Source organism: Dipodomys spectabilis, unplaced genomic scaffold, assembly GCF_019054845.1.
Source record: "Dipodomys spectabilis isolate Male_0828 unplaced genomic scaffold, ASM1905484v1 ptg000002l, whole genome shotgun sequence".
NCBI classification, from domain to species: domain Eukaryota; kingdom Metazoa; phylum Chordata; class Mammalia; order Rodentia; family Heteromyidae; genus Dipodomys; species Dipodomys spectabilis.
In genome coordinates this window covers 28,815,820-28,840,651 of record NW_024870679.1, presented here as the reverse complement: position 1 = coordinate 28,840,651, position 24,832 = coordinate 28,815,820, and the positions used below count along the sequence as shown (strand labels likewise).

The following is a 24,832-nucleotide window of genomic DNA, read 5'->3' as shown; positions in this document are numbered from 1 at the left end:
TTATTCCCTTTGTATTTTAAGTAACAGTGAATAACAATTTATGGTGTCTTATAGTTGATGAAATAGTCTAACAATAAAAGGTCACATTTGCTTAGTGCTTTTTTTTTGCCATGCAGTGCCCTAAGGGGTCTTTATATATAATAACTCATTTAAACTTTGCCTATCTCGTCAGATGTATACTATCCTTTTCTCCAACTTCAGGTAATAAGACAGTGTCACAAGAGACTAAGCCAGGTGGTTGAGGTTGTATATGTTGACTTTTTAGGGTAGTCTGACTATGAAGTCTATAGGTCAGGCCCAGGTTAAAAAAAAATTTTGATCCTGAGAAGTATTGGCATGGTACCGTACACTTGCTGAGGGCATAGAAAGGTGCTGCAAATCCCCCTCATCTCAGAAAGGAAGACCATTCTTGACAAAAGGGTAGGATACTTCTGTTATTCACTTCTTTCATGAGATTCAACTTTAAGTGTTACTGTCCTTTGACAAGAGTTGAGTTTCAAAAAAGCAGGAAATCTAGATTTTTCAATATATACAACAGAAACTATGTTGCTCTGAGCAGGCTGACTAGTTGATCGCCACTCAGATTTATAAGTTCTATCAGGAACTTCAATGGAGTTTCTCAGTGAAAAGTCCCATTTAGCAAATACTGAAGTTTCTTTTATTCTTTATATTTCCCATCATAAACCTCTCCCTCCAGCTTCCTCTCACAATCACATAAATTCCACACAGAAAGGAGGAAAAGAAAAGAATAATTTGTGAGGTTTTATTCCTTAGAGGAAAACACACTTTCCCTAATAACCTTAATATGTAACTTTTCAGATAATTTAGCAATTCTATTTAGAGAACAACAGCTCCTCTGACTTTTCTTACTTAATTTATTCTTTCATTGCTTCCCCAGATATTTACTGTCTCCTATGCTTGAAATAGACACAGTGTTTAGTGCTAACATGAGAGATGTTTCTAAGGTTTTATTCACTTCTTCAAGGAATTCTCAATAACAATATTTAAGAAAAATATTACCCTCTTATTTTTCCTGTATTCTCCTTTCTCCTTTTCTCTTCCATCCTTTTCTATTCACTCTTTTCTGCCCCGTTCATTCAAATACCAGGACTCAGGAGGAATGAAGAAAGCTTTAGGGATAAAACATTATTTCATTGAGTTACTTTGGAACTTGTAGAGGTGGAGTGGATGGAAAATAGGAGGCAGGAAAGAACACAGTGAACAAAGTTATGGGATCTCTGTAATAAAAGGCAGTTGGAAAATGGTGAAGAGTTCAGCAGGACACAGGGAGTACTGGAAGGTAGAGAAAGGAGAGGAGATCTTCTATTATACATCTTTCTGGTCTTATTTTACTGGTGATAGAGACTCATGTCAAGTGACAGTTTAGAATATGCTTTAAGAAAAGAGACACTAGCCAGGCACTGGTGGCTCATGCCTATAATCCTAGCTACTCAGGAGGCTGAGATCTGAGGATCACAGTTCAAAGCCAGCCTGGATAGGAAAGTCTGTGAGACTCTTATCTCCAATTAACCATTAGAAAACCAGAAATGATACTGTGGCTCAAGTGCTCAAAACAACTTGCCTTGAGCTAAAGAGCTTAGGGACCTCACCCAGGCCCGGAGTTTAAGCCCTACGACAGACAAAAAACAAAACAAAACAGAAGACAAACAAAGAGAAAGAGATGCTATATAATGTAAGAGTGTGTAAATAAGGTGCTGCTGGCTAGCCGGTAGACATAGCTATTCAGGGAGCTGAGATCAGAAGATTATGGTTTGAGGCCAACCATGACAGAAAAGTCCACCAGACTACATCTCCAATTAACCAGCAAAAAGCTAGGCTGTAGTCATAAATGAAATAGTAGAGAATAAACCATAAGCAAGAAAGCTGAGCAATCATGGAGTCCCAAGTCCAAGCCATGGTATTCACACACACACACACACACACACACACACACACACACACACACACACAGATGAATGTATAGATTCACATAAAAACAAGAGGTCCTACTTAATGATAGCATTATTCTCATCAGTCACCATCATCATTCTCAGGCCTTGGCCAGGATTTCCTCCTTAATGATACTAGGACCATCAGAATGTCTGCATCTGTTCTGCTTCTGTTCCATTTTTGTGTCCTGGACTCCTTGACAATGAGTTAGATTCAAAGATACAAACTTATCACTTAACGATGAAATGATTAGAAGCAGGTGTTTGCAAAATACAGGTGCCAATGAAGATTATTAGGTGACTAAAAATGAAAACAAAAGTACCTGGTCTGATTACTTGATAATTTTCCCTGTCTCTGGTTAGTTAGTATCTTAAGAAAATGCCCAGGGAGGGAGGGAGAGAGGAGAAACTTAGAGAAGGTGACAAGTGGGTGGGAGCATGTTTCTTCACATAATAATGGTTTAAAGGAAAAGAAAAATAATCTCAGCACCATCTAACCCAGTTCTTTTCATCATGAGAATTAACCATTTGGATTAAATATCTGTGTGTCAGCCATATCACACCACGAGAATGTAAGAGCCTTCATTCTGCTTCTTCAGCATACATCCGAAGAGCTTTGATTTCTTCCTGTACAGAGGGCACCTACTGAGGTAAGATGATAAATAGGAACAGGCAAAAGGAGATAAACATGTTTTTGTTTATTATTAAACAAAACAAACCCAGTGAGAATTTAGTCATAATCACTTTCATGTGATACCAAAACATGTTTATAGAATAATTCTGGCCAGAAAAACCTAAAGCTATTCCTTAAGTAAAATAAGAAAATGTACCAGCATATTAAACACTCTAGAGATTTTTCATTATGGTTTTAGTATAGGTGTTAGAAAATCACTGTGACCTATTATATCTTCTGAGAATCTCGTAACTACTCAATAATGTTAACTTTAACTTCTCTATTATGTTTTCATCCATAGGAAATCTTCCATGGGAAAAAAACTTCCTGAGAGGAGCTGGGAAGGTGGCTCAGTGGTAGAGCGCTTGCCTTGCATGCTTGAGGCCCTGGGTTCGATTCCTCAGCACCACATAAGCAGAAAAAAAAAAAAAAGCCGGAAGTGGCGCTATGGCTCAAGTGATAGAGTGCTAGCCTTGAGCTGAAGAGCTGAGGGACAGCACCCAGACCCAGAGTTCAGGCCCATGACCAGACCCTCCCCCCCGCAAAAAAAAAAAAAAAAAAAAACTCCCTGAGAAAATTTCAGCCATTTATGTTTCTCCTTTAGGGCTAGATTTGTGCATGGAAGAATTTGTATGACAACAGCAGCCATGAAATCTCTATTGTCCTGATGTTTTATTGTTAGTTACATTAAAATTTTTTACTTACTATATACATATCTGACATTTTGGCACCTATCCCTATTCTTACAGCAGATTGCAGTGATGAGCATGCCTTATTACTTTTAAATTTTATGGAACTACCAACACCTTTTGCTATTTAAATTTTATTAGAGCACAGCCTCTGGAGTTAGAACATCTGAGTTCAAGTTTCATCTTAATCATTTCCTTAGTCTGAGGTCTTGGGTAATGTGGGAACCTCTGTGGGGACTGTGACTGGCGGTGTGATATTTGACTGGTGTTTTTATGATACCAGTGGAAAACCCTGGTGTGTGAATGTTTGACATTCTGCAGTAATCCTGTCACCAGACAGGAGGAATTCCCTGTATTTACCTCTCTGATTCCTGGCATCCTGGTTCTGTTACAGAAACTGCCTACCTCAGTACTTCTTGATTTCTTGTTATCTACCCCTTGGAATGTGCCCTTTTATTTTTTCCTTAATTCCCTTAAGCTATCACTCCCTACCCCTTAATGTGAGCCTATAAAAGTAGAGTTTGGGTGCCGGTTAATCTATTCCTCCCTTCATGGTAGTTTTGGATTCTTATTTAATATGAAATTATTAAATATGACATATCACTACTGGGCATTTCTTCATTCATTACCTTAAAATCTGCTGGTTAGAACAGGCAGGGAAAGTTATTCAACTTCTCTATAACTTTCTTTAGTGGGAAAAATGACCCTTATATAGTATGCTATGACTGACAAAACTCATTAAACATTATCTTTTGTAAAGGTAATAATTATTCATGCATTTGTACTCTACTTGGACACAATACTCTTACTAGGTACCCCTAGCAGAGGAAGAAGCCCATATCTCTGAAAGCAATAATTGATGCTTTTCATACTAGAAAACGGAATGCAAGTTTGAGATAGCTCATGAGGTAGTTTGAGCTTTCCCACTTTCCCATCCATCCATAGGCCACCACCTCTAGAATGAACTTTCCACATCTAGGTCTATTCCACATCTAGATCCCTTTTAATCTACAGTGTGAGGGCAGACTGTCGTGATGTATAGACTTTTCATGATTATGTTCCTTCCTTATACTGTAGCTCTTGTCCTTCCTCCGTTTAAAGCCTATTATTTCTTTACAATTTCATCTGCTTCCTAGACTCTCACTTGTGATGAAGTGTCTCATGTTGATCTTGGTCAACATTCACTAATCTCTCATTGATAATCTCAATGATTCTCTTAGCAACTATACAGTATAAGGTTGCTTTTGATAAGCAACTGCATAGATCCCATCCATGAGGACATCCCACCTTTTTATTTCTCTCCTACCCCACAACAAATAAATGAGATTTCCCCCCAGAGTCCAATATAGTTTAATAAGCAGGATTCAGATCACTGCTTTAACAGATAAAAAACAAATGAAAGTTTTATTTATATACTCTCTGCTTTGCTAATTCATCTGTGTGTAAATGGCTAGAAGTTTTATTGTCTTCAGGGAGATTTAGAGTTGGCCAGTGGCACAAGATAGATATGCATTGATAATATGATTTTTTATGCGGAAGAATTCATATTTGATAAGATCACAAATAATAGGAAGGGATACAACAATGTGTGTGGTAACTGAATAATAATATAATAATAATGTAATACGGTTGGCATTGTATTTTAAATTTATCATTTGATAAATAATGTCATGTAAAGAAAAGTTAACAGCTGTTACCCTGGTGCACAGCTACTTCAAGTCATTAAATAATACTATAGAAATATATTTTCCTATATAATATATTATGTAGAACAAACATATCTTTATTCTATTATCACTTATGAAAAAGAAAATTCAAAACATTGAACAACCAACTGGAATGGTAAAGTCTTTATGGTGAATGACAAATTCTGTGGTAGAAAAACATGCATAAAATTTATGTAGATTGCAAAAATACTGGGTCCAAATCTCTGCAACTGTGTGTTCTTCCCACCTCATGAATTCCCCTTGGTTTCATTTTGAAATAGGGATGTCTACACTAAAGTCTCATAAATTATATTCCAACTCTAAGGAGCAAGCAATTGGAATGTCACATTTTTGATGCATATTTTCGCAGCACAAAGGGGATTAAATTCTAAATGTCTCAGCTGTTAAAGGTCCCTTTAGATTTGCCCAAAATGAAGAACAAAGAAGGAGAAAGCTTTCCCCACAGCAATTCATCAGATCTATTGGGCACAGTGACATCCTTCCATAGCTTCTATAGATGCATTGCACCAAATAGTTCAAGGGTTTGCAGCTGCTTGGGATATTTGAGAAACAGATTTGTCTGATTCCTATCATGAAATTTTCATGTCCCAATCAGTGTTTACCAATTGGCCAGTACCCATCAAGGATCTCACAATTCCCAATTATATCATAATTGTGCCTGGATTGTGCTCTGCTTTTTCCATCCATTTGATTTAATGTGCCTACTTCTCATCTTTGGAGAATGACTGTTTATTATGTTTATGTCTGATTTTTTGCAGTGTGAAAAAATATTGAATTATTTTATGTTATAAACTGATAAGTACTTATATTGATTTCTCTAGCTTAATTGTAGTTGTTTAAAGAGATTCTGACTCCTATATAAAGGCAGCAATGTACACTTCCATAGACAGAACACAGATATCTCAGGACAAATTGCCTAATTTTGAGGGTTTCTGGACTTAAAACTGCTACTAGAACATGCCATTCAGAAGGAATTTATTGATGGAAAAAATCAGACAACTGGAAACAAAGTATTGTGGTACATGTTAATTTCAAATATACTGAAATAATGCATTTTCAGTTGATTAGAAAATGAGTAATATTTTAGAATTATAAGATGTGACATTGCATCCATTTGTCCTTTCATTACCCTAATGTATAGTAGATAGGACTGATAATTACATCTCACTTAATGCATTTGTGCTTATTAGTTTTGGTTTTATGATTTGAAATCTTGTCTATCAGCCTCTCCTACCACATAGAGTCTATGTAGTCTTCTTACCAAATAAAGGTTTCTGGTCAAATTACAAACTGTCAAGTTGCTATTCCTCTGGTTACTATGCCATTCCCTTCTCCTCACTATCTCCTTGCTATCTCATTCTTCAGGACTCCACTTCAATACCATTACCCCAGAAAAGCATTTCCACAAATGTCCCTCCTGTAGCTCCCAGACCTGCCCATTCTCTGGGCTTCCAAAGCACCCTGTGCATAGTTCCCTTTACAGTACCAGTGGTGGTCCTCCTCCTCCTCTTCCTCCTCTTCCTCCTCCTCCTTCCCCCCTACCCCCCTCCTCCTCCTCCTCGTGGCATTTATACTTATGTTTCTGTTTCTCTTTCTATACAGAATATGGTCTCAATGAACAATTTCAACTTAAAGTTGTGAAAACATCCATGATGAACATGCACAAGTAGTACTTTTCTAACACAGAGATGTTATATGATGGATAGACTTCAAAGTATCTCATCCAAGGTTTGCTTTGCAGTTGCTGAAGGTCAAGGTCAGGCTCTGACAGAAGTGACTTCCAGGAGAAGCACATGTGTGTTCAGTTTCCTTGTCTTTGCCATCTGGAGCACAGCATGTGCTTCCAGTTTTACCTTTTCTAGTAAAATTTCAGGGTGATTTTATGTTGGCACTATGAGAATACTTTCATGCTGAACAAGAATACAGCAACACAGAAAGGGTAAGAGTCAGGTTGAGACAACGTGACAGAAGTTAGACTGAGGTCTGAGCTATAAAAGGATACCTCCGCCCAGTGTGAATTCAGTTCCAGGTGGAGTGCAGAGGGGTGGGTGCTGGGATTCACTCTCAGTTATTGCTCTTCCCCCCTCTCTGCACTCATGACTTGGTTCCTTTTGATAGACATAGGAGGCAGACATGGATTACCAGCGAGGAGGCTTTTATGACTGTGATTTTGTTTTGTTTTGAAGTTTCTCTCAAAATGGTTGGTTTAGTTTCTTCTCATGTATGCATTATGTATGTGTTGCTGCTTGTGATCAGAAGATTCAGAAAGGCCCTCTGTGCCTTTGTCCCTCAACCTGCAGCCAATGCAATGCAGTTCAGCAGCTAAGAGAAAGGACAAAGTCACGCTGTGCTCTGGAATAGGCAAAAGCAAAGATTCCATCTGGTTCTCCTTCAAAGCATGCTGCTGCTTTGTATCCAGCTACAGTATGCTGACCAAAAAAAAAAAAGTGAAAAGGTTCTTACTTGTTTACTTAATGGGTGACTGGCCTCTTTGCTTTTATTTAGCCATCTGTTCTGGTCTATGTCCTTTTAAACTTGTAAGATCCATCACCTCATTTAAGCTGTTACCTTGACACACTGCAATGTTGTGGACATAATGATTCCACAGAGGAGCAAATTAAAACGGTTTTTCATGATTAGAAGGTTAAATGAGGTAAGGCTGTGGTAGTTAGTGGTGAGATAAGGGGTTTTGAGGAGGCAGGGCTCAAGGGACTTTTAGGTGATTAGAAAATTACACTGGCTAGACAGAGGAATGTGAGTTTTACAAATTACAGGAACTGAGCAAGAATGAAGACTTTCTTTTAGGGGTCTGACTTCTGGGAGCTGATTGTGCTGCTTGGGCCCAGGGAGAATGTTGGGCCATGTTTGGGTTTCTTTTCCTCCTTGGGAGATTCAGTGGGGAGAAAATTCAAGCGGATTCCCCCTGAAAATGGCCAGCTCAAAACATAACACTGATACAAAAATATGCAGTTATTCTCAGAAAGTTATTTGGCTTTCCTTAATTAAGTTCAAAGAGTAATCACAGCTCAAGCTCAACTTCATAATGGAATAGTTCGCTCTGTCTACCCTGCGCTTTACAGGAGAGTTTTTCCTAAGGTCTATCTTTTGCTCTTTCTTTTTAGTTTTACTTTGATCTAGATCTTACTGACCTACGAAGCCAAGGCTTCATTTTCTTTGGGTCATCAAGAGATTCCTGTTTTCACCCCTCTGGTTTCTCCCGATATGATCGAATATTATTGCCATTTCTTAGGCCCCAAGTCTCTGAAGGTCATGTCTGCCATGTTTGTTCCATCTGAAGTCAAATTCTATTCCTCCCATCTAAATCGCATCTCTCATGCTTTTTCTCATTGTTCTGTTCCTTCTCCCTGATGTAATTTCCATCCCTCATTGCTCAGTCCTCCTAATTACTTCCTGCCTTTACTCTCTCCCTATTCCAAAGCATGGTAAACACTCCTGTTGGATTACCTCTATTCACTGATACCTTTCCAAAAAGAAAATGAATTAATAGAAAAGAAACTTTTGGCTTTTCCTCATCTGGAAAATTATACATACTTCTTAGTTTGGTAACTGAAAGAGTCCATCATAGTGCTAACATGATCATTTGTGTTTCTAGACTTTTCTCTTTTATGCTGCACTGCAAGACAAATTATTCAGTGCCTACGGAAGACCCCTTGCTTTCTTATCCTCATGCCTGTGTTATCTGTCTGGAAAGTTCAGCTCACACATCCCTACTAATTAAAAATTGTGCATTTTGTTAAGAGAAATCGGTTTCATCTCTGCTCTCTCCTATTCCAATCAGATGCAGTTGTTACAGCTTTCATTCCATGGTAGCATATATAGGGGAAGATTCTTACATTGTTCATCATGAAATGACTCCTTTAGCATATCTTTTTGCCAGCCTGGGGCTTGAACTCAGGGCCTGGGTGCTATTTTTTTTTTTTCCCAAGGCTAGCACTTTACCACTTGAGCCACAGCGCCACTTCTGGCCTTTTCTGTTTATGTGGTGCTAAGGAATAGAACCCAGGGCTTCCTGTATGAAAGACAAGCACTTTACCACTAAGCTACCTTCCCAGCCTCTCCTTTAGCATTTTGAATCCAATAAGACAGAAGAGTTTTGGGCCCATAAGGGTGCTATATACAAAAGCACAGAATGATAGAGAAAGTGTCTATAATAACATGAAAAATCAATTAATCCATCTATGTATCTCTCTGTGCAACTATGTATGAATGAATGAATGTATGTATGTATGTATGTATGTATATATCCATCTATCTGTCTATCCATCCATCCATTTCAATCAAGTGTTTATTGAATGCCTATGGTGTATAAGGTTTGAAGGATTGTTGTAAGGACAATGAGATATAGTATATCTGGGATATGATATAGTATAATCCAGTTTTCCATAAATCCATAATCACATAGAAAAAGATCATATAATTATGAAATAAAAAACAAACACACTAGAATTACCTTTAAATTAAATATGGAAAAAGGGGGAATTCTCATTTAATATAGTATAAGCAGGTTGAGGATGAAAGGATGGTGGAGAAGAGGGAATTGAACCATAGAAAAGGCTTTATCTAAATTTGATTTCATTTGATAAGAGGATGCAGTGAATATATAAGGATAAATGGAATGGTGGAAAGAGAAGAGAAGCAGACCAGAACACTATTCTGCTTGCTCTCAGAGATCTATCCTGAAAAAACAGCCTGCTCACCAAATGATTATTTTCGGTTGCCGAGTTAAATATATTAAATGGTGGAATCCTGTGATCCTTATGAAAGAAAAAGGAGAGGACTAAAGGAACCCCTTCTGTGACTGTTCTTATTTAAATTCGTTCTTTTTTCTCTTCCTTTTTTTTAATGTTTTATAGAGAAAGTCAGTGATTGCAGTAAGCTTTGTAGCGGCATTCCTCTTCCTGCTGGTTGTGCGCCTTGTAAATGAAGTGAATTTCCCATTGCTCCTAAACTGCTTCGGACAGCCTGGTACAAAGTGGATACCATTCTCTTACACATACAGGCGGCCCCTTCGGACTCATTATGGATACATAAATGTGAGGACACAAGAGGTAAGACTTCAAAGGGTTACCTAGCATTTGAGTATCTATGGTAACATGATTTTTTAGGAGCAAGGTGGCTTCTAACTCACTGCCCTTACTTCTTATTTCCTAGAGAGATTCTATGACATCTCTTTTCTTATTCTTAGACACTTAATTGATGTACACACATGTATAAAGTTTGTCGCATCTTCCTACACCAAATCATCCAATTCACTGGCTTCATATGGAGTTGAGCATGCAATTACCTGTTTTCCTAGGGGTTTGTGGCATAACATACATATCTCTCCATTTAGACACTCTGATCAGCAGTTACCAGCTGGAGAACTGACTGGCTTTATTTCCTGTAGGTCAACTGGTTGGGGACAGCTCTTTATAGAGGAACTTCAGAAAAGCATTTGTTCTTTAAAACTCTATAATCCTTAGACCTGGAGCTAGAAAAGGCCAAGCTGATTTTAAAATTTGCAGTAGCTACAGAGATAATGGGATTTAAAGAATTTCCAAATGTAAAGGGGTTAAAATCATTTAAATCCTATAATCATGAAACTTTAAATCTTTGTAGCTGTTGGTAGCACAGAAAAGGATGGCTATATATTGACAACTAGAAAGTGCATTGTGTGATCGCTTTTTTTGTTGTTGTTGTTGGTCATGGGGCTTGTCACTTTTGTCATCAAACATTTGTGTCCTGAAGTAGAGCAACAAATGATGAACCTCACAAAATACATGAAGGACACACAAGTAATTCTTAAAATTGTTTTCATTATTCATTTCTGTGGAGTAGATTAAGTGTCAGGCTCATTTCTATAGATGCAAATGCCAGGCCTGTTTGAAGGTGTTGGTACAGGGCAAGCACCAGGGTGTCTGTATGAATGGAGAGAGTTTCGGGATACAATTTCATTGAAAAGTTATTTTGTAAAGATCCTGGAGGGGAGAGTCAAACACAGAATGCTACTCCTGTTCTGAGAGCAATTCCTAGTTCTCAGAGAGATATTGACAACTGGCTTAGCCTATCCCACTTTGTGAGCAATATCATACCTGAGCAATTGCTTCTAGTTCATTTGACTTTTTGAAAATTGTTCCTGTGTCTGAAGAATTTACAGGCTTTTTATTAGATCATTACAGTTGGGGGTAAAGGCACCATTAATAACATATAAATTCCTAGGAGTCTTGCCTTATGTTTGTCCTTTAATTGTTTTTAAATTAATTTTAAGTGTCTATTGTCTGAATATGTTGAGTGTCGTAATCAATTGATTACCTGTATGAAGATATGTCTCTTAGAGAATAGTTTCTCTCACTCTTGCCTTTGTTCCTTTTATTTCTGGCTGCCATTTGATATTCTATAATTCTACAGTACAGTTAATCATTTCACAAGTGCCCGTCACAGCCTGAAAATGGAACATGTGACTAAAGTCTTTCATGAATTGCTCTCATAAGAGAAATTCCACCAAATATCAAACACTTGTAATTTATTTGAATACTTATGAAATATTAAAGGAAAAACTTGCCCGGGGATGTGATTATTTAATTAGTCATATGGAATGTCTTTTAATAGAGTTTTTAACACAATGACTTTACCAAACAGAACATTATTTTCCTTCTGCACAGATTATTTATTGATAGGAAATACGATTGCTGGAAAGAGTTCAGATATAGTATTAGTTCCAACACTTAGTTGCACTTATAAAAGCCCTCCAGGGTAAATTTCTCAACCTCTGGGTCTCAATTTTATTGTGTCCAATATTCAGATGGGAGTTTCAAGTTCATAGTTGCTTATGTGACTTAAAGAGAACGAAGTGCATAAAGTGCTTGACTCTAAACTGATTGTCACTGAATGAGTTTCTTTATACCACTATGTATACCACTATGGTATGAAGTGATTGAAATGTACGACTCATTCCAGAATACTGAATTCCAAATGCTAGAATTTACATTCAAATCTTAACCATCCTGGACTCAGGACAATAAGCATGCAAAGAGCTGCTAAAACACATTAGTTATTAGTGCTTTGCAAGCTAAAACCACTATGAGAAAAGTAAATTAAACTACAGAGAAATATCACCATGCATTAAATACCAGAAGGGCAAAAATTTAAGAAGTTTGGTAATACCTAGTGTTGGTGAGGATACAGAACCACAAGAATTCTTGTATACTAGTAGAAACAGTATAAAGTGGATAAAGGATGTAATTATCACAGAGCTCGGTTTAAGGCATCATTGTTTCACCCTATTGAGATCATGGCAATTTTAAGTAAAAGAAATTAGCTTCAGACTAGATTTTTTGTTTTGTTTTTGTACTTTCCTATTATGGACTAAGTGATGTTATTTTTTTTTTTTTTCTTGTGTGACCTGGTGTGAAGACATAGCTCGAAGCTTACTGTCTGCTCTTATTTACATTTTCTGTTGAGAAAGAGAATCAAATTTTGATGATCCAAAGAATGAGACAACCAGATCTTTCTAGGTCAGTAAGAGTGTCAGATTCTTCCCAAGATCTGATAAGAAAACCATAACATGCCAGAGCTGAGGAGCTGGAGAAGGGTTCCTTGTCACATGGGTCCCAGAGAGGTGTGAAGTGAGAAGCGTGGGCTGTCCAGAACACAGAATAGCAGTGATGCATAGGACTGTGCTTTTAATGGCTTAAGAATTTAATGAAGCTAAAGCATGGCTAATTTTAAAATGGGGACATTGGATAGTCTAAAGTAGATTAAGTAAGAAGAGCATTGATCACTGTGACAGACAGGTCACACTTGCCTAATTAAACATACACATCACATATTGATGTTGCAATAGAATTTCCCAAATTGTGGTTATAGGAACAATTAAGGAATGGAGCTGACATTCTTGGCAATGAAAGCACACACTGTACAGATTCAAATGAATGTACACATGTAACTAGGGCTGACTTGAATGGTTTTTCTATATTTGGGAATATAGGCTTTGGATTTCATATAAGCATAGTGAGAGCAATTATAAGCAAATTTGTGTTGCCCAAATTTCAAACTGATCAATTTAATTGTTAATTAAAATCTGAATATACTCATTTGTGTAATCATAAAGCGAAAGAAATTTCAACTATACAATTGCTTTAGAAAAAGAAACAACTAAATTAACATATAATAAAGATTACTTATTCAACATGTGCATATTGAATTCATCCTTTTAAAGATAATTTATTGTTTTTCTAAATACACAAGACATATATTCGTTGAGTTGAAAAGAGATGATTATGTTTTTATTCTGTTTGTAAAGTAATAGCTCTCAATCAATGGGCAAAACTGTGAAGTGTTGAAGGAGTGGGTCAGATAGCCCTTTGGGAATGGAAGGACCACAGAAGCTTTTGTCCGAGAGAGGAGACATATGCTAGGGAGAAAGATTTGTATGTGACAGAAAGTAAATGTAGGGTTGGGAAAAGACCCAAAGTTAAGCCAGAATATACATAGTACCTTTTCCTTCAACTAATATGTATGCTGGAAATCAGGTTGTCTCACATCTTGTAGATCCAGTTCCAGTTCTTAAGTTTCATTTCCTTGGATTTTTTTTTTGTCGGTCGTGGGTCTTGAACTCTGGGCCTGCACTGTCCCTGAGCTCTTCAGCTAAAGGCTAGGGCTCTGTCACTTGAGCCACAGCGCTACTTCTGGTTTTCTTGTGTTAAATTGGAGATAAGAGTCTCATAGACTTTCCTGCCCGGGATGGCTTTGAACCATGATCCTCAGACTTCAGCCCCCTGAATAGCTAGGATTACAGGCTTGAGCCACCAGTGGCCAACCATTTCTCTATCTTTTATTGGTGACAGCAGCTTAACATCTGTATGGGCAGGGGCAACTTACATATTTTCTAAACTTCATTGTTTTTTTTCTTTTTTTAAAAAAATTAATTTTATTGTCAAGAAGATGTACAGAAGGGTTACAGTTACATACATAAGGTAGTGAGTACATTTTCTGTTGAACTTGTTACCCCCTCCTCATTTTTTCCCACTTTCTCCGCCCTTTCCCCCACTCCCAAGTTGTATAGTTCATTTCCAACATATTATCTTGTGAGTTGTTGTGTTGGTTCATTGCATCTGTTGTATTGGTTTACCCTTTGTCCTTTGTTTCACCATTTTATTGTTCCCCTTCTCTTCCCTAATTCAGATAAGTATATATACAATGCCCAGGTTACCAAATCAAATACAGTGACAACAGGGGATAAACCACACAAAAGAAAAAAGAAATCACATATTACATTTTATTCTACTTCTGTGACTCATTTTCTGGCTGGCTACCTAGCCGTGGACTGTTCCGGGTTAGTCACTTCCAATAAACCTCTACTCTATGCACCCCTCATATGATCTTTGACCAAGGAGTTTCTGAGGCACTGCCTCAAGACCTAACTTCCAGACGCATGGGTATATATAGGACCATCTGATCAGAATTAAATTTTCTCTGGGATATACAAAGAACTGAGAAAATACATTCATTACATAATTATGACCTAAGCTATGAATGGCATCTATAGAAAGGAAAAGAACACACTCACACACGCCTGCAAGACAGTAATACATATACACACATCCTGAGCCCAGTCATTTTTGAAGTCAGCAAACCCTCAATTGTGGTTTGTCTGTATAAGCTTAATTCCTTTATCGCCCCAATTTGCCATTTTTGAGCATTCGTCACTTACAACCTAAAGAGTCCTAGTTAATACACTGTATTCATTTTACAACAACCACTACCACCAAAATTCATTAAACACATTTGTACCTGAGGATGAGGGCCATGTTCCAAACTGATCCTTTCAAATCTGCTGGGACGCTAGCTGAGAACTAATATTTACCAGTTAGCTTAGGGATGACCAGGAATCACTGCTGTCTACCTTTCTGCTTAGGAATATGTTGCTTAGTAAACTAGCTTATCCTTTCAATATGAATAAGGTCATAGTTTCCCAAGGTCACAAAGCCAGAAAATGGCTGGATAAGCCTGACTGCTTCCTGAATTTTAGCCATAGTCAGTTTATAAATCATATAGTTTTAATATAATTATCAGGTGAAATTTTCTCTATTGCTATGAGGCACTGGCAATCAAAAGGGATTAATTTCTACTTTACATATCACATCTGCTATTGATGAAGGATCCATTATTATCATAGTTTTTAATGTAGTAATTGTTTCCCTATGAGTATATAAGGGAATTTTACTCATTACAGAATCACACATAGAAAAATGCTCATTTGCCAACTGCCATGTTGACACATTTGAAAGGGGCCTATTTAGGGATCTAGATATCAAATCACTTCAATTGTGAAAAGCAAACAAAGCAAAACAGTTCTTTTCTCATATATACTTTGACTAGAAGGTCCTGGTATTGGTTTTTTTTTTTCTTTCTCAAGCTGATAAGTTGGCAGAATAATTAGTAAAGAATATTTTTCAAATAACACTATTAACCATGAATATCAATTACCAAATATTTAATAAGTACTATGTTCCAGTTAGATTGCTAAAAACTTTACAAAAGCATTAAAACTGGGATTCACCAAGGAAATGTCTAAGATGGACTCTCTTCCGGTATCTTTAGGAAGGTAAAAGGGGGCACAGAAATGAAGGGAAAAAGGATGACCAGCAGTGGTACTCACTACACACTATGTTGAAAATGAACTATTCAACTTGTGGGTTAGCATAGGAGAGGAAAACTGGGAGAGAGTGAGGGAAGGGTGACATTGTCCAAAAAGGAAATGTACTCTTTACCTGACATTTATAACTGTAGCCCCTCTGTACCTCATCTGTATAAAAATAATAAAAAGAAATGGAAATGCTTGAAACATTATGTGAAATGAAATGTCAGCCCCAGAGAAACAAAGGATGCATGTTTTACCTTAAATCTGGAAGATAGATTTAGCTTATAAACTTATAAATAAATATATTGGGTGGTATGCAAGTATATACAAATGTATTAACTGACATATGGTAGATTCAAGGGAGAACGCAAATAATGTTAATCCTTAGAAAGGCAAAGCCAAAATTCAGCAAAATAGAACACCAAGTAGATACTTGAAAGGGGTGGGGTGGGGTCAAGGGGAAATGGGTAGACAAAGAGGAAAAGAAGGGTACAATATAGTGAAGAATCCAATGTATATTCCGCAAGATTAAGAAGAGTAAAGGAAAAAAAAAAAGAAGAGTAAAGGAAGTGGTAGGTAAAGGAGGGATGGGTAAGAATTTTGAAAGGGATGGCATTAATCAAGATATATTGTACTCATAAGCTTCTTTGTTAAATGACAACTCCTTTGTACATGTACTTAAAGATAAAAAGTGAATTAACTGGAAAAAATAAATATGGAAAAAATGATAATGAACTTTCAAATAATTCCAATTAGACAATTATATTCAGTGTCAGTGGCTGGAAGCTAATTTATCATTAAGTATATGACATCAAGTTGTGATTTTTCATTTTTAAGAGAAAGCCCTATTAAATATTACTCATAAAAGAAAAAATCACTAGTGAATCTTAGCAAAGTACTATATAGCCACTATATCAAATATTATCTAACGAAGCATGGAAAATGTATTTGATTAGGGAGCCCTTTGACTAATAGACATTTTCCAGGTGCTCTGATTTGGCTATTCGAATGTCCCCCCAAAGACTCATATATTAAAGATTTCATCTCCAGTGTGGTGCTATTGAAAGGTCTTGACCTTTATGGAGTTTGGCCTACTGAGAAGTAATTATATCATTGAGGCATGCTTTTCATGGAGATTGTGAGACCTAAATCCCTTCCTCTTTCTTTGTTCTTCTTGGTCATGAGTGAGTAGTTTGCTCTTGCATGCACTCCCACCATGATATGTAATCTCACCACAGTCCTAAAATAATTGGTCTGCCCAATGTGGAGCACTGATCATGTCACTAAAGAGATCAATTCACCATCTCCCATAAAAGTCATTTCATTGCTGTGGGGAATAATGTTCCAATTAAACAATTGTATTCAGTCTGGAAAAAAATTGCCATGATGTAGATGATATCCAATTGTGATTTCTCATTTTTCAGAGTGGGTCATAGAAAGGATTACTTAGAAAAGAACCTCTAAAGCTGTGGGCCAGAATAAATATTTTCTTTTTATAGGTTAATTATATTAGACATCTCATTATAGTAATGCAAAGCTGACTAATATACCAAGTATTTACTGAATAGATTATTGACCTAAAATGAAATTGAGTTCTGGGCCTGACAATAGCATGGGCTAAGATACCCTGACAATCCTCCTGCTGACTATACCAGGTCATACTAGATAATATAGGAAACATTAGTGAATACCCAGCTGGCCTAAGTAGAAAGGAGGAAAATCCTTTTGTACTAGAAGGATAGCAAAGAAAGCAAAGCATATACACAGATGCTGTGGCTTCCTGGGGCTCTCTCAGGATTAGTAACTGAATAGGCTAGGTAATACTCAATCTTACAAAACAGAACTAAGAACTGAGTCCAAGAGAGACAAAAAGTTAAATCTCACACACAAACAGGCAAAACAGCAAAGGGAATCATAAAGAAACTTATTTATGTATTTGGTCTTTGAGTGAAGAAAAACTTATCCCTGGAAATTCAAAATATTAGACCTAATCGCTAGTGGGCTTAGAATTTTAAATCCACTTTTTACATTCTAAGACTCCAGCAAACAGAGTCAACCAAACACTAGTTCCCAGCTAGTGATAAACTGAGGCTAAAGATGTTGAAGACTTCTTTAGAGAGTTTGCACAATCCAGATAAAATTCACCATTTATTATAAAGTGCACAAAGAGACAACTTATTGGGATTATTTACAGTTTGCTACAGAAAATTATACTGTCTCCCTATTCCTTGCTGTAGTATACTGTATACTCACTCCATTGCTTTAAATCTGAAAAATTCTGAATTCTAAAACATACACCTGTCCAAATGACAGAATAAAGGAATATGAGCTTGTATCATAAACTCTAAAATGATTAACAATGAAGAAAAGCAAGATTCTAGCTAAAAGTCTGATTGTCTTGCCAAATAATTTAAATATAATACCTAGAAATGAATACAAAAGTAAATGAATATTAAATAAACAAAAAAAATCTGCGTTTAAGTTAGGTGATGACCAATGTGTCTTAACACATATGCCATTTTCTCTTTTAGCCTTTTCTGAGTAAATACTATATTGATTTATGTGACATTCCAAGCCCCCAAATTAGTCACTGGCAATGCTAGTAACTATGACTGTCACATAGGTATAAAGGAAGAACCAAAGATTATCTCGATCAGTTTTAAATGGTCTCTTGGAGTAGTTTTTAATTTAGGTGTTTGTTAATTCATGAAATCATTAATTTTATGGAATCACACTGACTGAACATACTGCATCATCCGGTACTGTGCTAGATCCTGGAATTATAAGGAATAAGAGACTTTTGTCTAAAAATAAATAGCAATTTTTGTAATGTTAACTGAGTGTGAGAGTAATATAAAAAGAGGACTACTCCCCCTTTTCAAATGTACAATTGGAAAGAAGATTTAGAGACAATACCTCAGAATTTTAACTGATAGGCTACAGATTGTGAACTTTAGCTGTCTTTTTATTTAACATGATTTCCATTTTTTCAGTAAACACATATTGCACTTATTAATAGAAAAATATTTTTTAAAGAAATACATATTTGTGAAATATTCTCAGTCTGTTTCTTCCATAAAAATAGAACATGAACTGTCACACAAATACATTATTTGGAATACTTTAAAAAGTATTATTCTACTCCTTAAGTGTGAGTTGCTCATAATGACTTTCTTCCGAAGAATAAGATATGGGCAGATATAAAAGACAAACACTACCTCACTTAGATGGTCAGGATTAACATCAAAGGTGACAAATTATATTGGTTATAATACACACTTGCCATGATATGATGACAAAAGCACTTTATCTCTACGGCCTTCTTGCTCAAAATCCAGAATACTTGACTAGTCATGAGAAAAACACAATCCCCTCCAAAAAAACCAAATAAGGGACATTGTACAAACCCTAGGCCAATATGCTTCACAAACAGTAATGTCTTCAAAGACAAGAAGGCAAGGAACCATTGTTGATAACATTACGAACTATAATGTATCCTGAAATGGATAACACATAAAGTAATACTTGATCAATAATTTAACAAATGTAACACACATGCAACTCAGATTCATGAACACATGAGTTCGTGTTGATAGTAGGGGAATTGGTGTGGGATATAGGATAATTCTCTGTTCTCAATCTAAAACTGATCTAAAATAAAATTTATTTAAAATGATTTTGGGTTTTTACCTTTGTATCTGGAAGGATAGAATTACCATTGACTGAGATGGCAAATGGTGACATTGGAAACATTTTGAACTTCATTAGTTCAGCTCCCCAGGAAAAGATTGTATAAGACAAACTTTATTAGTATTTATCATAGTTCTAATTTGCAAGATTAACTACCATAAGTAATTATTTGGAAAAATATTAGTATTCTAGAAATAATTCCTTCCCTGCTTAATGAAATGCAAGTTTTTCTGGTATTTCCCCAAGAATCCATGTGAAAGTTTGAGCTTTTTAATCTTTCTTGTCTGTCTTTATACAGTACAATAGTTCCTTCTCTTATAATGTAACCCATTTTTGTGTAACGTATATTATTTCTGAAATTACTTGGATGGAAAGGTACAAGGTAAATAACTTTTGGTGGCTAAGTATGGTATTGCATTTTGCCAATAACTATTTCTTTAATTAATATTTAATGGATTGAGAACCCTTATCTATCTTTCAGGTATCTGTTCCCAAAGCTCATATGCTTTCAACATGTTTCCAGAGATTGATAAGAATAATAATGAGAATGATAATAATAAAATAACCAATAATGATGAGAGAGTTACAAGCCAACACACAAGTTCCTTACTGTTTGTCAAATATTGTTACAGGTGTTTTATACTAATTAATTTAATATAGCATAACCTTGGAAAGTAGACATTATTACTATATCACTTTGTAGTTGAGGAAACAGAGGCCCAAGGGTACTTAGCTTCTGAATGGAGAAGCTGCTATTTGAACCCTGCCTACAGAATCTCTACTTTCACATCCTGTCTACTATAGTAGAATCCTTTCTCTGCTAAGAAGGACTTGTAAAATATGGAGACAAAGAGAGGAATTGTTGCATATTTTATTTAGGCTACTTACCCTCGCCCCACAAAATATCTCTTCCTTGCTAGTTTTTGTATTAATTATTCAGGGGACTATTTCACTGACAACATGTCTCATATATGCTGGAGATGGGCAACCAACCAGCCCTTTTCATAATCTCTTAGCATGGCTCAAATAGGTAACTTTGCTTCCTAGTTTTGGTATGTAAATTTTTATATTATTTCCTGGGTTTCATTCCTTTTCCAAGAACCTTAAGACAGTATTTCCAGTGTGTCATACACTGATGACCATTGGGCTTACAGAATGTTTCTAGTCCTGTATCTGTCAACTGTGAAGAAAGTGAACATTTACCAGCCCAATTTCAACTAGCATCCTAGTTAATACTTATTTGGGGGTGTATCTTAGCTTTACAATTTTTCTAACAATTATTCTGTCTGTTAAGAGTATTATAGAAGGAATTTGTGGAAATGCAGCATGTGTACTCATTCAAGCAGAATTCTTGTGGCATTTACTAGGACATCAATAAAGGTTGAACCAGTATTCAGAGATACTTTTCTATTTTTTGTGAGTACAAGTTTTATAAATTATATTTATTAGTTTATTTTGATATGCAGAAATGGTAATTTTATATATTTTTCTCACATTTGATCACTTATACTCCTCTGAATTACTAAGTTTTAGAAATTTCTTTAGCATTGTTTAAGCATGAAATCTCAAATTTTAAGTGAGTCTTTTTCTCATATTTTTGAATATTTATTGCAATGACTATACCTTACCAAACATTGGTTAACCACAGCAGAGAATGTTTAAAGTTGATCTAACCTTAGATGTCTGTTTATATATATGTTATATTGTATATGATTATATATATTAATTGTAAAGCATATTTGTATATATTATATTTAAAGAATATTTGTAAATGTTATATAGTAATATAGAATATTATATAAAATAACATTGTATAAAATATTATATTATATATTATAGAACAATAAGAATGCCTTTAATTATTTTTCTAAAATTATCCATATTTGTGTTGAATATTATCACCTGACTTTTGAGTAACTATTGAAATAACTGTCCACTTTTTTCTCACAAAACTTATCAAGGTAGAAATTGATCACTTTACTTTTTGTAGAGTATATATGATCAGGGTACTCCAGAGAAATAGAGTGAGGCGTGTGTGTGTGTGTGTGTGTGTGTGTGTGTGTGTGTGTGTGTGTGTGTGTGTGTATGTGTGTGTGTGTGTGTGTGTGTGTGTGTGTGTGTGTGATATGATCAGGGTACTCCAGAGAAATAGAGTGAGAGGGGTGTGTGTGTGTGTGTGTGTGTGTGTGTGTGTGTGTGTGTGTGTGCACGTGCACGTGTGATATACATATGTATATGTCACATTAATATATGCGTGTGAGTATTCATGAATACTAGAAGAGAAATACAGAGACAGATTTTAAGAACCTTCCCTATTGAAATGTGGACAGCAAGCTGAGTACTGGTGTTTATGCCTGTAATCTTGCCTACTCAGGAGAGTGAGATCTGAACTATTCTGGGCACACTCATATCTCTAATTAACCACCAAAAAGCCAGAAGTGGAGTTGTGGTCAAGTGCACAAACCTCAGGGACAATGCATAAGCTCAGCGACAGTGCTCAGTCCTGGAGTTTGAAATCCAGAACTGGTACACACCAAAAATGTGGAGAACAGTTGAGGTAGTATATGATGGAGGTAGCATCAGTTTGGAGATTCAGAAAGCTGTACTTTTGAGTCCAAATGCAATAAGACAGAATTATTTTTTTCTCAGAAAGGTTGGGCCTTTGCTCTTTTAGGTCTTTAACTGAATGAGAACAACACACATTATGGAGGGTGGTCCTATTTACTCAAATTCTACCAATTTAAATGTAAATTTCATCTAAAACCATCTTTGGAGACCATCCAGTACAATATTAGACTAAATATCTTGGTGCCATGGCCCAATCTGGTTGATATAAAATTAGCTATCACAGTGTATAATTATCTTATTGAATCATTGAATGTGAAATTTTTCTCACATGTACTCTTTGGGCCTTATAGAATTGTTATTTCATGTTGTAGATAAGGAAATTGAAAATAGGTCAGGGTATTGTATGATTCACACATATTCCAAGACACACATACTGCAAGTGGCAGGGCTGAGTTTTGAACCTTGAATCCTGAGCCCTAGGTTTTAGTTATATAACCAAGTTCAGAAAAAGAGCATCCAATGAGATGTCATCCTTTTCTCCAGACCTGCCCTCCCTCAGGGTTCAGCTGCCTGTGACTTTAATGTGAGATTCGATCTTGATTGTCTTTGTTGAAATGGGGAACTTCATGGATATGAGCATATGAGCTGAAATCTTTGCATTCTGATGGACTTTCAGTTAAGTCTTATTGCAGTCCACAGCTGGACCAAATACAAAAGCATGGCTCTCTTTCTGTATTTTTACTCTATTCTAGCGTTATTGTATAATAACCAGAATACCATTCTTGCATCTGGATGATGAGTTGACCTCATAGTTCTTTCTATGTACATTTTTTTTAAAGCTACACTTCTGTTTTGAGTTATTTAAGCTGTGCTTCAGAAGCACTGTGGTTGATAACTGTGTTCATCCCTGACTGCACCAAACCTATTAACCTACTATTCTTGTCAATAATATGAATTTTTAGATTTAATACAATATTAGCTTACCTAAATTAAGGAAGTATTAGGATACCGTAATCAATGCTCTTGATTTTTAAATTGGTGAAAATTGACGTAATTTGTTCAAAATCTACTGGGTATAAAAAAATAAAATGAGGCAAAATTTTAGGTGGTGAGCTAGCTTTGTGACAGAAATCTCTTGTGTTTATTTGAATGTCTACTTCAAAGAGACAGCATTGGCTTTGATATTCATGGAAGCCACCTGAATACAACTGACTCCAATCACTCAGTATCTCCAGAATGTATTTATTTATTTAGTTAATTCGTTCATTAGTTAGTTATGTTTTAGTGCATGAACCTGTGGTCAATTTGCTTACTTTATTCTCTTAATAATCTGCTTTTAGCAGATTTTTTTTTTATTTTCTGTATTTAAGAGGCAGAGAATGGAATCACCTCACATGAGGTCATTTATCTCTTAAGTGGGTGGTACGCCTGTGTCAAAATTGTTATGTTGATTTAAAAAAACACCAGGATATAGTAATATTGTAATATTCAGTATCTGAACCTTACTGACATTTTCCCACTAGTTTTTGCTTTTAGCATTGAAGAATGTATCTTAAATTCATAATTATGCCCACGAACCTTCTCCCTTCATTGCATGCTGCCCCATAACTATTTTTCTCTGTAAATGATGTTAACTATACAGAAAGCCAATTAGGAGATGTCACTCAGGACTTCTTTCCTTAACTGGTTCTCAAAGTATGTATGATGTAATGGTCATAGAAAAATCTGAGCAAAATAACAGTATATTCTATATTGGCCATGCAGTTTCTCACTTTCATGTCTTAGTTCAACCTGACAGTTTTCTGTATGCCAGCTTTACATGTAGAAAACAGAATAATTTCTGGGAACCCAGTTAACAACAGGTCTTCCGTGCTGGTTTGTTTGATTCTTTTCTTAGTATGTGGCTGTATCTTGTGAATTGTTTTGGCTCTTTATATAAGAAATAACAGTTGGGGCTGGGAAGGTGGCTCAGTGGTAGAACACTTGCCTTACATGCCTGAGGCCTTGGGTTCGATTCCTCAGCACGACATAAGAAAAAAGCCGGAAGTGGCGCTGTGGCTCTAGTGGTAGAGCGCTAGCCTTGAGCTGAAAAGCTGAGCGACAGCTCCCAGGCCCAGAGTTCAGGCCCCATGACCGGACCAAAAAAAAAAGAAAAAAAGAAATAACAGTTTATACATACTTCCTTAGTTCTTTGTGTTAAATAAGTCTGTAGACACATTATCCTATTTAAGAAATAATCTTATTACTTTGACTATGTCATCTTTTTCAACTGAGAACATTAAATAAATGAAGCATTAAGAAGTTAAGTAAATTGTTTTTCTTTCCTTGATGTATGCATTTGTGGTGGGAGGTAAATGAATCACTGAAGCTAAAGGAAATTAGTGAAAGTGCCATTCATCTTCATGTTTTATGAAGACTGCAGACCAAGTTCACCTCATAATTGATTTATCAAAATTGATATAAGGCAAAAATAATTTTAGTCAGCTAACAATCACTCATGTCCATAATCTTGGCTACTTGGGAGGCTGAGGATGGAAGCATCATGGTTCCAGGTTAACCTAGGCAGAAAAGTTTGCAAGATCCTATTTCAAAAATGAACAGCATAAAATAGGGTTGGAGTTATAGCTCAAGTGGTAGAAACCCAGCCTAGCAAGATAACAAAGACCTAAGTTCAAAATCCAGAATCACTAAGTAATAATAATTATTACAATAATAGTAATGCAATTTAATGACAATAATTATTATTTAACAAGAAAAAATACAAAATGGTATTGTATTTGTAGAATGGTGCAGAAAGGTAATTTCATAACTCTGGCTGAGTAGTACTTACTATGTACACTATAAATGATTTTAAATCACAATATTATTATACCTAACATCTAGGAGTTTAAAAT

At 35.9% G+C, this 24,832-nt stretch overlaps 1 protein-coding gene across 1 annotated transcript in view; it reads left to right on the top strand.

Moving 5' to 3' along the window:
- Positions 1–24,832, top strand: part of St6galnac3 (ST6 N-acetylgalactosaminide alpha-2,6-sialyltransferase 3) — a 534,011-nt gene that overhangs the window by 208,043 nt on the left and 301,136 nt on the right. Inside the window, exon 2 of the mRNA XM_042685641.1 lies at positions 9,913–10,107. Coding sequence (XP_042541575.1) covers positions 9,913–10,107 — 195 coding nt within the window. The remainder of the gene's footprint in view (positions 1–9,912; positions 10,108–24,832) is intronic.